Source organism: Mesocricetus auratus, unplaced genomic scaffold (genome assembly GCF_017639785.1).
Source record: "Mesocricetus auratus isolate SY011 unplaced genomic scaffold, BCM_Maur_2.0 Super-Scaffold_100019, whole genome shotgun sequence".
NCBI classification, from domain to species: Eukaryota; Metazoa; Chordata; class Mammalia; order Rodentia; family Cricetidae; genus Mesocricetus; species Mesocricetus auratus.
In genome coordinates, this window is record NW_024429200.1 from 5,198,569 (window position 1) to 5,214,540 (window position 15,972).

General features: G+C 38.3%; 1 protein-coding gene across 1 annotated transcript in view; it reads left to right on the top strand.

The window, feature by feature from the left end:
- Ptn (pleiotrophin) overlaps positions 1–15,972 on the top strand; it is an 81,662-nt gene that overhangs the window by 50,230 nt on the left and 15,460 nt on the right. The window contains exons 2-4 of the mRNA XM_005082404.4: positions 11,224–11,340; positions 12,430–12,603; positions 15,285–15,446. Coding sequence (XP_005082461.1) covers positions 11,226–11,340; positions 12,430–12,603; positions 15,285–15,446 — 451 coding nt within the window. The 5' untranslated portion in view covers positions 11,224–11,225. The remainder of the gene's footprint in view (positions 1–11,223; positions 11,341–12,429; positions 12,604–15,284; positions 15,447–15,972) is intronic.

Genomic DNA, 15,972 nt, shown 5'->3' on the forward strand with positions numbered 1-15,972 from the left:
ATCCTCAATTGTCACGTATCCAATTTCTAGTGCGTCTCATTTCTAGTCAACATACCACTTTTCTCGGCCATTGCCAAAAGCATAAAGAGGAATTCAGAGAATGTGGTTGAGACAGTGGATGGGGAGCCAGAACCCCTACCAAACGACTGGGACAATCCAAGGTTTAAACTGACCCGTGGCACACTCGGACTACAGATGTCAGTAGGTCCCTAATGAAGTAAGCCTGCCAGGTTTCTAACAAGGTCTTCCCCTTTCCCAAAGCAACACTGCATAATCAATGAAGCCTTTCCTTGTGTCCTGTCCTTCCTCTCCAGTTCTTTATTTTTTGTGATCAATGAGCTCGGCCTGAAATGAAAGCTAGAGTTGTATGAGCTGAGTCAGCCGGAAACAGCAGCTGAAAACCCTGCAAACCAAGAGCAGCAGGGTCCAGCTCTTCCGCTCTTGAAGCAGAGGCTAGCTTCAGTCCAAACGGCTCCCTGGGCAACTGCTCATTTATCCCAAGGTTTTGTGCCTGGTATGGAAACGGGCATTCGTAACCCAATATTTGCCAACAAAGCCAAGGAAATACACATCCTCACCTTGTGGTGCCTCAGTACCCATCTGGAACCTTCTGAATACTGTGGGAACTGCATGGGAAGGAGTTTACAGCACTTGTTGTGTGGCAGGGGCTGGGGGTAAAGGCTTTGATATTTCCTGCTTTACATAACTAAGCATAGGACAACTACTAGAAGTGATTTTAGATGGTATGGACAGCAAGAATCCACTTTAGTACCTATGATACAAATCTTATATATGCAGATAGTGCATATATAAATTCATTTAACTCTCATCTTCACATACACAAACACATACAGAGGAGTTATAAAATTATTTATAATTTTCAGGCAATGTTTGCCTTATATAGAAAATATTTAGTTGAGTTTTGAAGTTTGAAGAGTTCATATCTGTTCAATGAACAACCATTAATATAAGATAGTTTTGATTTAGACAGTGTTTCTTGGCTTCTAGGTACTGTGTGGCACAGCTGAATTACAGTGGTAGAAGGACTTAAAATACAGTCAATGTGGCATTTGGGAGGTCTTTGAGAACTAAAAAGGTATAAGAGAATAGGTTTCCCAGTAGTCAAGGGGACCAAGTGCCAACTAAGAGAGATCTTGCCATTAAACTAAAAGAAAACTTCAAGTCAGCCTTCTAGGAAGTATTGAGAAAATATATAAGGTGTTTACCATAAATGAATATGAAGAAAGTGTCTCACTGTTTCTGCTAATGTTTCAAAGAGGTCTAGGCATTGTAGATATACATACATACATATGTATGCATGCATATGAATAAATGTGTATATGTCTGTATAGAGCTCTACAGAATTTTTATTGGCCCATCAAGATGGCTCTCTGGGTAGAAATGTTTGTATATAGTCCCAATAACTTCAGTTTAATCCCTGGATCCCATAGAATGCTGGAGAGAACCAATTCCCAAGAGTTGCCCCCTGACCTCTACATATGCCTGCATTCAAGTGACTGTACATGCATACAGACACAAATACAATAAATGAATATTTAAAGGGAGTTTTGCTCAAAGCAAAGCAAGCTACTAGGAACATTTCTGTCCAACTCTTAATATAGACCTGTTTGTATTTTTCTGTAGGTAAATACCAAGTTGTTAAGGTGATTGTTGATTATTTTGTAGATATGTTTTTACATTGTAAGGAAAACTTTCTTTGCTAGCTTGAATAATAACTGTGGATCAAGTTTATCACGCATTTGTATACATTCTAGAGGACTCTAAACGTATCACCAGCATACTTCAGTATCACCAAGTATGCTCCAGGTGTAACTTCTTCAGGAATTACGAAGAGCAACTTTCTTACTCACAGATAGGCACCAAAGGATAGCACAGGCTTAGAATTAATGGCAAGCTGGTCTCACAAAATTTGTGATACTTGTCTAGGATAGACACAGTCTTGTCTATGTGCATTCCTACTACACTGCATCTGGGCATCCCCCAAGGCCCACTCTACCCTGGGTCTCATAACAACTGGACTGTCTAGCTCATGTACTGCAGGGCCTTCTTTCTAGGAGGGATAGGACCAGGATCTGTCTCCTTTTGATCAGTTCTTCCTTGTCTCGGGATGCAGTATTACAAGAACATTCTGCAGCTATCCTAGAGCTATGAGAAAGAAAGAATAAATGGCTTCCAAAGCCTGCCTTACCCTGTTATGCCCTTTACCTTTATGAATTAATGGAATACTTTGTATCAGCCAATCAGCACACTTAGATTCTTCAGAAAGATTCTTCTCACATGGATCATTTTCTAATAGTTATTGATCTTGTCACAGATGTATAGGAGCTTTCCCTCTGTGTGGGAGATTGATGCTGCCCTGAGATCTCCCTGCCTCACATACATCACTGAGATCAGATCCACGATAAGTATTCTTGATCTTTCTCCAAATGCAGGAAGTGTGTGGCGCTATTTCTTTGCTTAGTGGCATGCCAGTGAACTTGAAAATCTGCATGCTGTTTTGTTAATTATGTTTTTATTTGAGTCACTTTGCTCGAGTGAGCAAAGTCACCAGCTATCAGAAATGTTGCCTCAACACAGTAGTTTGTAAAGCTGCACTGGATTGTTTTAGAAAACATGGAAGTACAGGAACACTCCTGGCAGTAATCCTTTCCATTTGTAGTCCAGGTTACATAGTATGGGATACGCTCTTTTCCTGAGCTGGGCTGTATGAGTACAAATTCTGGTTTTCAGCCGATCTAGAACCTTTATTCATTACTTGTTACTAATAGGGGTTCTTGCGTCCAGATAATGATTCAGTTTGTCAGTATTTCCCCAAATAAGAAAAGTCATTCCAATTTCCCATAATGAGACATTGCTAAGAATATCAAACTATATTTTTAAAGTCATAAACACTTGATTTTTTAAAAGCACTTTTATATCTCACAACATATATCAGTTTTAGTCATTGCCTCAGTCTCCTTTGGGTGGTTTAATCTCTCCTGTGTGCTGCCATGTATTTTACATGGATAAATATCCTACAAATGCCACCTTTACAGATTGGTTTTATGGCCCTTTTGCCTCAAGGTCCCCTCATTTCCCTTCTTATTCATGTAGAAGATTGCAACTTCTACGCTTTTCCAAAGTAAGTAAAGATGTAAATTAATAAATAAAACATGTCCCAACATTCTACCACTCCAGTCCTACCAAGCAACGTGACTACATGAGTCTGTACTCAGAGAGAACTGTTCATACATTGACCACAGGGAAGCATCCTACTCATTCAATTCTCCTTTCTCCCCACCTTGCAGGACTATTTTAGAGGAATGTGTTTCATATCTCGAATAGCACATACTCATTTCATACTGGTGAACAATTACCAATGAAAGTGTCTTAAAAATATTACACTCTCTAGTAGATGCAACTCTGTCTTTGAAATGGTTCAGTCTGAGAGTTTCGGTTTTTAGGATATGGGTGATATAAAATTAAATATTTTATCGATCTAACTGATATGAACATAATTACAGTGGGAATTGGCTACTGTATTCATCTCTATGCTGTGTGTTTTGTGCTCATACTTGGGGCACTTTCTTTCAAGACTTAGTGCTTGCATAAGTAAGATCAAGAAGGTTGGAGTAAGGGATGACTTAGAAATATTATAAGCCAGATATGTGCCTTAATGAGATGGTACGATCCAAGGAAATGGCTAGATCTTTTTTATATTAGACTAATGTGAAGTTAATAAAAAAATATAGGAAGATAAATGACCAAAGAATAAAAAAATGACAACCCAAAGTACAAAAATCATCTTTAGGAACAAATTCTCGCATGAAATTGGGGAGCAACAAAATCACTATCATTCAGTAAATTTATAAAGCATAAAGATAAAAAGAGTGTTGTATTTGACAGACATATCTTTGACTAGAATAAACCAGTCCCATCAAGATCCTGCACTTCCAAAGCACAGTGAGGGGAAATGGGCTTAATTTGTTTTTTTTTTTTAAAGTTCAGGTTCTTTGTCTTTAAAAAAGGCAAAAATATATCTAAAATAAGATATATTTTAGCTCCACTGGCAGAAAAATGCTGTTCTTTGCACATCCCCTGTGGTGTGTTCTTCCATGCTTGCATACTCCCACCTCCAGACTTCAGTGTGACTTCAATGGCCAGTATGTGTTATAATCCTACAAAGCATGGTCTCTTGATGTAGACGTATAATTAGCAAGCAAGAATAAAGCTTTAGTACCATCAAAAAGTTCCTTTCTGTACTATAGAAAAATCCAGGTGAGGAAACTGTGTGTGTGTGCATGTGCGTGTGTGCACGTGCATGTGTGCACGTGCGTGTGTGCACGTGCGTGTGTGCACGTGCGCGTGTGCATGTGCGTGTGTGCATGTGCGTGTGTGCACGCGTGTCTGGGTTGCTTTAGGTGCACCATCAGTTTCCACAGTGGATAGCAAGTTGTTTTTCCACCTTATTTATTTTATTTATAAGTTACATTCTGCTTGCCTAAATGTGTTGCTTCCTAAATTGAAAGGTCATAAGAGCTCCCGTCATTTTCTTTCCAGTTTTTCATGTTTCACTTTACAGAATTAGTAACACCTGCCTATGACATTCAGGGGTTATTATTGACCAGAGTCTCTAGGCTGGACCAGTGTGCTCCAAAAAGAGAACATAGGATGATCTTGGCAAAGGCTTCAGACAGGGTAAAATTGTTGGACTCGATCATCCAAGTGGATAAAAATTTGGGCAGGTGGAGATATTTGGGGGAGTATTTCTTACCAATGGAATAGCACAAACATATATAGGCTGATTAAAACATTCCAAGTTTGAAGAAGTTAATATTTCTTTATGGCTAAAGAAACGTGGATTAGTAAGGGAAGAGAGGACAACCTGAGAGGTGTGCTCAAGAGAAAAGAAGCTTTGGAGCTGGCCTAGGGAGCTTGGCTTCAGAGCGAAAGAAAACCATAGAGGTAAGAGGGTGATTCAGGAGGCAGGATAAAAAGAGTGTGCATTGTCATCCTGGTCAGGTGGCATTCAGTGTCCATTACAGGAGAACCCTGATGACCGAGTCAGCTAAAGACGAACTGGTATGAGAACTTCAGTGTTACACAGAGCAACACAGAGAAGGAAGATATTGTAGACATGCTGTGTGCTAAATGTGTAAAACAGTTTCTGGGGAGACATGAGTAAATCTCTACTTATCCCAGATAGGGAACCAACAACAGATCCAAGTAAGAATACTGGCAAAGTCAACTTGGTGAACCAATTAGACTTAATTGGAATGGCAGGAATATGGGTGAGCTGTTGCTATTACTGATTGAGCAAAAATGTATTAAAAGACAGCTACATGACCAAAAAAAACCCAAATAACTTAAAAAACCCCCCAAACCCAACAAACAACAAACAAAAACCTTTACCCTTCCCCAAGAACAGCCTTGCAGACAGCTCAATAAGCTTAAGAGTGTCTTCTAAGCCCCTTGACTGATTTACATGATCCAGGCAGCTCAGCTTGTTTTGGAGTCTTCTAAGACAGCTCTGCTGGTCTGTGTTTCTTTCAGGTGGCTTGGCTGGTCTCACTCAGAGTGTGTCTCAGCAGTCCTTACCACCTATAATCACTTGATGAGGGTGAGTCTAGTGTGTCTTGTCAGTTTCAGGGACTTTCTGAAACCTTTTAATTTACTTCCTGAGTTTAAGGATTTTCTTTGCAGAATGGAATTTTCTCCTCCCTTTAGAACAGGAGTTCTCAACCTGTGGGTTTTGACCTCTTTGTGGATCACAGATCAGATATCTTGTGCATTAGATGTTTACATTACTGTGCTATGAAATAGCAACAAAATAATTTATGGTTAGTTGGGTCACCACAACATGAGGAACTATAGTGAAGGGTCACAGCATTAAGGATGAGAACCACTGCTCTAAACTCTTAGTTACTCCTCTATATAATTACAGTGGATAAACCTTTTAATGCCCATGAGGAAACTAGAAAATTCTAAAAGCTTAAAATTAAATCTCTAATTTGTTTCAGTTATATAAATTAAAGCAGTAAAGGAATAATACAGATAATTTGAGCCACTTAACTAGTTTGATCATCACATAATTAGCAGGCACACCTAGATACCAGCCATAAAATAAAGCAAATAATAAATATTATCGAATGAACTAATTTCTCTTGAGTTCTTGTTGTGGTTGACTTGTTTTTCCTTCCCGAATCTTTCATGCTTATGTTTTTGCAGAGCTAAATTTGACAGAGACAGCAATTTTCCAGAAACTTACACACGTTGCAAAGATTGATAGGGGCCAGAGCTGAAAGCTACATGTTTTTAGTCAAAATGTATTTCTTAGTATATTGCCAAGCCAGAACACATAAGGGAAATCCCTAGGTTATTTGCCTAAATAGGTACATGGTTGTCCTTATTTTTTCTTTAGAAAGGTAAATATTACCTAAATGTGTAATATGTTTGGTTTGTTTTAATTTTTAACTGTTAAGTCTTTTATTTTTGACTAGTTGTTTACTAGTGAACTAAGTAACAAGCTGATGTCAAACTTAGGGAAACAGTGATTCAGAGATTTCAGTAGAGTGAGAAGAATGAAGTCAAGCAGGAGACATCAAAGGCTAGTTACTGAATTCTATAAATCATTCTGACAAGGCTTCTATATTCCATTGCTAATTTTCAGCTGAACAGAGGAATACTGAATGGAACCTAAATGTGTGATTACCAAAATCCAGAATGTGGGATATATCGACTAAATGGTTTGCATGTTGTAAGAAAGTAAAAAGTAAGAATTAGAAGTCAGTGGATGGCTATCATGCTTGTTAGAAGCAAGTTAAAGCCATTCAAATTTTTTTAAAATTAGGACAGCCTAAGCATATTTAAATAAAACATTCAAACACTACAAGTAAAGAATTTCTCTGTGAGTTACTTGTTGACGGATGAGTTACAGTCAGGACAAGGATTGTGCAAAGTCCCTTGATGTACCTGAAACAGTGGTCTATTTTCATAAAGATTCACTAAGATATTCTGTGTCTTTGCATGACTTTCAATGCCTTATATTTCATTTTGAAATTTACAAGGTTAAAAAAAACACTGTTTCATATGAGATAAGAAAAGCAGAGCACAAAATGTCTTGTATATTCTAGTGGTCAGAAAGGATAGAGATGCATCTCCAGTTACTTGATCATTTTTACATACTGGAGAGACTAATGGCTATTCCCATCCCAGTGTCAATGTATTATATACCCTGTGTTCCAAAGAGCTAAGATGTTATTTTAGTTTTAAAATTCCCTCTTCTGTTTTGTTATATTTCTGTGACCTTTTTAAGGTCGAACTTCTAGAAGCTACTTCTAAGCACTGGGGTTCTCTTTGTCTTAGGTACTTCAAATAACAAGATGGAGAGAAGGAGAAAGAATGTTCTTCCATATGGAAGGATGTAGAATGTAATTGTAAACTGAGGTGATTTTCCTCACTTCATACAGGTTAAATTGCATTGACATAGTCACTAATTTTCAACAAAGGGCTCTGGACTCAAAGAATACACAGCGAGTTGTTTCTTGAATTTGTATTGTGCTTCCAAAAAGGCAAGACATAATGAGTTTGCATCCTATGAAAGCGGAAGGAGCCTTTAGTGGATTTTAATTAAATAATTTCTCTGTCTTGTGACATTTTGTTTGGTTTTGCTTTGGTATAATACAAAAATACCAAATCTGATGTTTATTATAGTTTTTTAATAAAAAGAACATTTTGTATTAGTCAGACTTTTCAGCACTGTGGAAAACAGTCACAATAGCTTAAAGAAGAAAGTATTTCTATTGGCTCACAGCTTCAAATATTTTATTCTATGTTGGCTGATTCCATTGTTTTGGGGCTAAGGGGGAACAGAATCTTGTAGGTGCATGTCTGTCTATCTCATGGAGGTAGGGAAGCAGAGAAAAGTAGCAAAAACGGGGTGGGGTAAGATATGGCCTTCAAAGACATGTTCTCAGTGACCTATGGCCTCAAAAAGACTCCACCTTCTACAGCTCCACTGTCTTTTAATACTCAATTCAAATTTTTAAACTTATCTATGGATTAAGTCACCGATAAAGGCAGAGTCCGTCTAATAGTCCACTCACTTCTTCAAAGCCCTACTTGCTAGATTTGGGTAGCAAGCTTCTAATTCACAAAGGACAGTTTATATGCAAACTACATAGCTGTAGAGGTAAGCCAAGGTGATAATGTAGTTTCTGATATTCCATATTATCTCTATGTCTGCATCCTGTAGCTTTTATGTGAAGCATCTCCAGTAGTTGTTTTATTACTAGTCCAATAACTTACTCCCACTTTTTTATATCAAAACCAGTTATATTGGTTGTGATGTTCTCATTGTTCAAAGACAGAAAAAAATCAGTGGTAGAACTAATATTTGAATAAAATTTCTGCCTCCAGATACTACATTAGTCTTCCTAAATAGGGCACCCAGGGACAGTTTCCAGTATCCTTGTGTATATTTATCACAGATGTTGCCATTTTCAAAATCTGAGACCCCACTCTGATGCTATAGGAAAGAGGAGCTCCATACACATCCTAATCAGCTCTATCTCAGAGGAGGCTGAAGTGTAACAAGTGAATGCTATTCCCCAGTTAATTCCTTCATTTGTCATTGAGTTTCAGGCTTCATTGAGATATCTCAACAGTATATACTACCTCCCAGCATCCATTTATGGTAGCCTCCAGTTTGTTAAACCCAGTGAATTGTGTCTGTCAGGTCAAATATAACAAAGATGGCAGAAGATGGTAAGAAATAAAGAGGTTTCTCAGAAGAACTTAGCCAATTTAGTAAGTTTTATTCTGCCATTGTTTCTTGTTCTCAGTGTGAAAAATAATTAGCTACTTCCCTAATTGCTATGTGTGTCTGAGCGGGGCTTGTTCTTACTTCTATGTTCATCTGGTACCCAGCATGTTGGAGAACAAGCAAAGTTAAAGCAGAGAAAGCTTTAACTATTTTTTGATACTGAGGATAAAACGTCAACTATTCAGATACCACACACAGGCTGCTATATGCACATATACTAATTACTCACATATTTATTGGATCAGGGAGGTGCCATCCCAGAAAGTTAAATGAGTGTTGTTTGGAGCTCTCAAATAGTATTACTGTTTGGTGTACTTGGGTACTTTTAATCATTCCATTTCTTTTTTTTTCTTCTTTTAATTCTTTATAGTGATTTATATGCCCATAAAAACCCGAGATATCAAGATACTGGTTTAATCAGAATGACTTCTGGCCTCTTCATTGGTTGCATTTATTAAGACCAGGGAGATTGCCGGACGTTGGCGGTTCGAGTCCAGCATGGTCTACAGAGCGAGTTCTAGGGCAGCCTCCAAAACAATACAGAGAAACCCTGTCTTGAAAAAAAATGGAAAAAAAAGACAGGGAGATCATCACCCCATTGCTAGGTCAGAAAGCTTTCTTCAGATATGTGCTTTCTCATCAGGAATGTTTAGATTCTCACAGTAATCTATGTCATAACTATATAGTTAAGGGAATTTGCAGGTAATTTTTACACATGAAAATGAAACCTAAGATGAAATCAAAACTGGAAAGTCCTAAATGCAAGAGTTAATTTTCCTTTTATGAATTCTCAGACATTTCACCACAGTTCTTAGGTACTGAAAGAAGGTCCTTAGGCAGCCACTGGGGGAAGCAAGGGTTCTGGCTCACTTTGTGCCTAATTAATTAAAATGGTGTTTGAATGTCCCAGGAAAAAGTACCTCACAGAGGTGCACAGGGGTCTCATCAGTGAGAACTCTGACAAGCTTGCTAATCAGTGAGTCTAGGCTGGCTTCTTACCTCTAATCATGAGATGAGGAGTCACCTGATTTGCATGGTATGGTTCAGCGAGACCATCATGAGAATTGAGCCTCAGGGAGAGCAGAGCTTCTAATATTGAACTGTTGATGGGGACAGAAATAGTGTTGAGTAGCTAAGCAGGGTTCATGTTTTAAAGGGCTCAGTGGTAAAAATGTTAATTTTAGTTTGTAGGTAAATATGCTTATCCAAAATGCAACTCTAATAAGTGACAATTCTAACGTCGTGGAAGTTGATACAAGATTAGTAACCATGGCATCATATTTTAGATATTTATGAATTAGAAAAACAAGATGCATAATAGATTGAGGACCAGTACACATGTGTACATGCCTCCACACACACATATTATACCCATACACACACATGAGTGCACACACACACAGGAGTAGTCTTATTATTGACTAAAGAAATTGTAAACTCATTAAAAGCTAGTCTATTGCCAGTTTTGGAAAAAAGGGAAGACAGCACACACTAATAATAACCAAAGATTATTTTTACACTTCCATTAACACAGCAGATGGAGGTAAATAACTATCAAGCATGGTTTTGCAGTCAATGGCTTCCTCAGTGTTTAGGCAAGGTGAATTTGACAGAGGGTTATCACAAGCATCTTTAAGTATAATAGGGATCTTCCTAGTGTTATCTAGGGATTTTGATTTACATGAGATGAGGGGTATTTCAATTTCTGAGCAAGTATAGTCACTGTTCCCCAGATCTGAGGATATAGTGGTTCTTGAGTAAAGTCCATTTATGACTTGTTAGTGTTGTAGCATGCCAGCCCTATTTCTGTGTTTCACTCTAATGAGAAATGGGGATGATACTATGTTTAAAATGAAAATGGGTAGATAAGAATTAGAGATACTGCCCACTGGCAAGTGTGCCTAAACATAAAAGCACAGTCAGCACTCACATGCTACTATACACTGTCATTTGTCATGGCCATACGGAATAGCCCTGTGACTGAAACACCACGAGTTTTTCTAGGAGCCCCCTAAAGATGGCTGTAGTTGTTATTAGCAAGTGATGCGAGCAGCAAGAATGATTGTAGGGATCTGCTCAAAATGATGCCACGAGGTTCTCTTGCTTTCACAACCCCAGAGTCACACATATCAAATGGCTGTAAAATCTGATAAGAAGAATGTCTGAATACTGTCAATGACCACATGACTTACTGCCTTTGCAGCACTGTCAATGACCACATGACTTACTGCCTTTGCAGCTATTGGCGAGAAAGGATAAATTTATACTTGGCAATAATCGATACATGTTTCCTAAAAACCAGTGTTCCAGAAGCTTCACGTAGGATGCTTCATCATTGAGTTGAATCTTCGTCCTGACTTAGGTTGAACTCACCTTCTTGTCATTCTCTTCATTTCCAGAAATGTTGTCCCAGCAGTACCAGCAGCAACGTCGAAAATTTGCGGCTGCCTTCTTGGCATTCATTTTCATCTTGGCAGCTGTGGACACCGCTGAGGCTGGGAAGAAAGAGAAGCCGGGTAAGCAGGGGAGTCACGGAGAAATGCTTCCTTGGATGGTACCCACGCAGCCCAGCTACCTGCTTCTAGTTCTCCCACAGTTTCTAACTCCCTTTCAATTATTTACGGAAACCTTAAATTGCTCTATTTTACTCCCGAATGAACATTCCCTTGAATAGTCATGAGTGGGCCGTGGTGTTGCAGATATCTTTTAATCTGTGTCCTATACTACATTTCTATTATGCCTTTTTACATACAGAACAAAACCATACCATCATTTTTCAGTGACATTTTTAATCTGACAACTATTACTTCTGATAGACATTTCTTCTTCATTTTTCAAGCTTTTTATAAACTACTTTGAATTTTTTATTTTTGCAAAAATATTTCCTTGTTAGCTGGGCGTTGGTGGTGCATGCCTTTAATTCCCTCACTTGGGAGGCAGAGGAAGGAGGATCTCTGTGAGTCCAGCCTGATCTACAGAGTGAGTCCCAGAACAGGCTCCAAAGCAATACAGTGAAACCCTGTCTCTAAAAGCAAAAAATAAAAACAAAAGATATTGCCATCTTTTTGTAAAATTTCACACTCTCAAATGTTTCATCAAAGATATGAAAATCTTCAAATTCCATCTGGCACAAGTGTGTTAGCTCTTTGTTGCTCATTCAGACACCTGAGGAGTGAACTTAAGAGGAAGATGGCTTTATTTCACTTAGTGTTTCAGAGGTGTGCGTCCATCACTACAGCCATGCATGGCAGAATAGCTCACATTGTGGTGGTCAGAAGTGGGCAGAGGGGCAACACCTTCCTTTAGAAATATTTGTTTATAAAAGGAAATGTTAGTGATTCACATAGAACAGCCTCTGTCACATACATGATTTAATAGTATTAGTTCTGTCTCCCACCCCCATGTTTTGTTTCTTTCTCCTCTTAACCATGAATTGACTTGATTATTGAGAAGACATCTGTCATATTCCTGATGCCTTCCTGGACAATACAGATGGAGATAAAAGTCATAGACTCCACAATAGAGGTTCTGAGATGTGAACCTAGCCATATCCAAGAGTTCAGTACATTTCTTGATGGTGATTGCTTTTGTTTCTTTCCTTGCAGAAAAGAAGGTGAAAAAATCTGACTGTGGAGAATGGCAGTGGAGTGTGTGTGTGCCCACCAGCGGGGACTGTGGACTGGGCACCCGGGAGGGCACTCGCACTGGTGCTGAGTGCAAGCAAACCATGAAAACCCAGAGATGCAAGATTCCTTGCAACTGGAAGAAGCAGTTTGGAGGTCAGTCTCATCCTGTGTTCCTAGTGCTTTAATCTACTTTCTGAAATGCTTTTGTAACAATGCTATCAAGTTTTTTTTCAAGGCCAACTCATGCTTATATTAAGTAAAAACGTATTTTCTTAGACACATGGTGACCAGATAGTTTTCCTCTTAGACTTAGCACTAGTGACATCAGGGGCTGGATTTTTGTTGTTTTTGTCTTGCACATTTTAGGATAATTAGCAATATCCTTGTCATCGACCATTATATTTTGAACCATAACTCAACCTTACTCTACCAGCCAGGAAAACTGGGAAAATGTCATTTGGTAACCAAATCTGTCGTAGTTAAGAATCATTGCTTATACAGGCATAAAATACACATTGGTGCCTTCCCAATAATGTTTTTGTTTCGTCTTCTCCTCCACTATACTTTCTACCTTCCCCCTTTGTACTTATTATTCATGTCCCCTGCTATAATTCTTTCTTTTGACCCCTTCCCATCCTCCACATATGTTTATAGATTCCCTCACTGACTCCAAGAGACTTGGTTACAGCCCATGTTCATAGACTTTTGTCTCACTAACTCTAGTCAGTTTCATGCTCTTTTGATATTATCTACTTGAGGCAGGTTCTCTCAAAATTCCCTTCTTAACCTATTAGTCAACATTTTCATCTTTAACCATATGCATTCATCAACATGCATATGTGTGTTTTGTGTTGTGTAGTGTTCATGTGCATTTGCATGTTTGTGCATATATGTTCAGGTCACATGTGTGTGGGTATGTGTGGATGCCAGAGGTTGGGGGTAGTTGTCTTCTTCTGTTGATCTCCAATTTTTGAGACTGAGTCTCTTGTTGAATCTGGAACTCAGTGATTCCACTAGTCAAGGTATCCAGCTTGCCCAACTTTTTATGTGGGTTCTTGGAACCAAGACTCAGATCCTCATATATGTGTGAAGAAAGCCCTTCATCCACTGAGTCATCTCTAATTAAAACAATCCCAAATGCCTTTTTCTTCTACATCACACACTTTGTGTTTTTCCTGAGCATCATGGAACATAATGACCAAAGTGCCCTACTTGTGCCATACGGAAACACACCATGGACAAAATGAGTAAATATGGAGAATGAATATGCATACATGTAGCTTTGACTTTCTCTGCAACTTTAGAGTACATTTTTTTATGAATGGCAGTAACTGCCATAATGACAATAGAGGTCATATAAGTTAGAGTTTAAATAATATGGGGCATGATTAAGACTCAATTAAAAAAGCTTGTGGGATATATCTTAAAGGAATCCTGTCGTAAGCATGTAAATAAATCTGAAAAATCAATGCAGAATCAAAACAAACAAGCAAACATAGAACCTTAACAATTCAGGAAGATAGTTAATGAACATAAATGGACATATTTTCTGAGAAGAATATATAGCGATGAATAGACACCTGGAAAGGTATTCAATTTTTATGTTTCATTAAGGGAAGAGAGATTGAAACCCTGGTGACATGTTACTATGTAACCATCAGAATGCCTGGCATAAAAACATTATTATACTGAATGCCAGTGAAGATGCAGACAGATGCTAGCTTATGTAGTTACTGTCAGTGGAAATAGAAAAATGGCACAGCCGTACTAAAAAAGATTGTTGCTTTTAGGAGGGGTTGCTTGTTTTATGTTTGTATGAAATTAAACATGAGTTGGAACTTGCCATGTAATTCAGCAGTTTCTTGGCTTTTCTTTTAAAGAAAAAAAAGTGTTTTCATAAAACCCCTTATATGAGCATATAGAATTTACATTTGTGTGTATATTTTAGCCAAAATATAGAGGCAATATAGGCATCTTTTAGTTGGTGATGGATAAATGAAAACTTTGGTATATTTATATCACGGGCAGTTACTCGTTTGTATAAAAGCATACACTATTGATTTAAACAGCTTGAGTTGATTGTCAGAAATGTATGCGAGGTAGAGAAATAGCCAGTCTCAGAGCCATAGAGAGTGCTCAGTTGTTAGAGGCACCTGTTTTTTTGTGTGATGGACCTGGGTTCGGTGCCTCACAACCATCAAGAGGATCTTACACCATCTCCTAAACTCTGTGGGCACCAGAGTAGCCAATTTCAAAAGTTTACATAGTTTAAAATCTCATTTATAGAATGAAATGAGCTGAAGTAGATTTGTGGTTGTAAGGAACTTAAGAGGTAGGGAGGCTGTGACTCTATGTAAGGTGACAGTGGGACCCTTGCATTGGGATTATATGTACATTAATGGTGCTGATCACATGCATTCACACTGATAGAACTATACATATCCATGCATATACACTGATAGAACTATACATGTTCATGCATATAAAACTGAAATCTGACTCCACGCTCATTGGGTGTGGTCACATGTACTTTAAGTTCTCGGCTTCTCATGTAAGTGACTTACCTAAATAAAATATCATATGACATCCCTATCCTTTCTAGGCTAATCTTCCTCAATAATTCCCAATTTATACGAGAGACCCACCGTTATTCAAGATGCTAAAATTGGAGGAAACTGTGTGATGTGTGTGTGGAATGCCCCTGTGTTGTTCTTATAACTGCATAGGAATGTATAATGGCTTAAATACAAAAAGGTAATATCAAAATTGTGCCCTTATTATCACCACAATAAGCTCTCATCAGGATTGTTCTTTCAATTTATTATGCTTTTTAGCTGAGTGCAAATACCAGTTCCAGGCTTGGGGAGAATGTGACCTGAATACTGCCTTGAAGACCAGGACTGGAAGTCTGAAACGAGCTCTTCACAATGCCGAATGCCAGAAGACGGTCACCATCTCCAAGCCCTGTGGCAAACTCACCAAGCCCAAGCCTCAAGGTAAGAAACTGTCATTCTGTCTGCTTTAATAGATTGTGAGACTCAGGCGAAGCCCAAACATTCCAGGAGAGAAGTGATTGAAAACTGCCCATTTGTGAGTGCTACAGTACACTTTCCACAGCTGAAAGTGTCTTTGAGTTCAAATTGAAGATATCTGCATACATAAACACCTCAGTGGTTAGGAACCAAACAGGAATACAACTAAATGCCTCAGCAAAACATGCCAGTGAAGATGGCTGTCACACAGATAACATCTGTCTCAGATTTCAAAATTGGGACAAGTTAAATAAACTAATGGAACTCCTAATGCAGAAAACTGTAAATCAAATGTCTCTTAGATTACCCACAGTGTGATTTTCACAGAATCAGAAACGATATCTATTTCTTCCCTCCTCTACATGAGATGATAAGCTTTATATATGTTTTTATTCATTTCAGAGCTTTTTCACATTGAGGTATTTCAATTTTCTGCACCCATTCATCACAGAATTTTAAAACTATGTAGAGCACTTGTTCCCAGAATGCC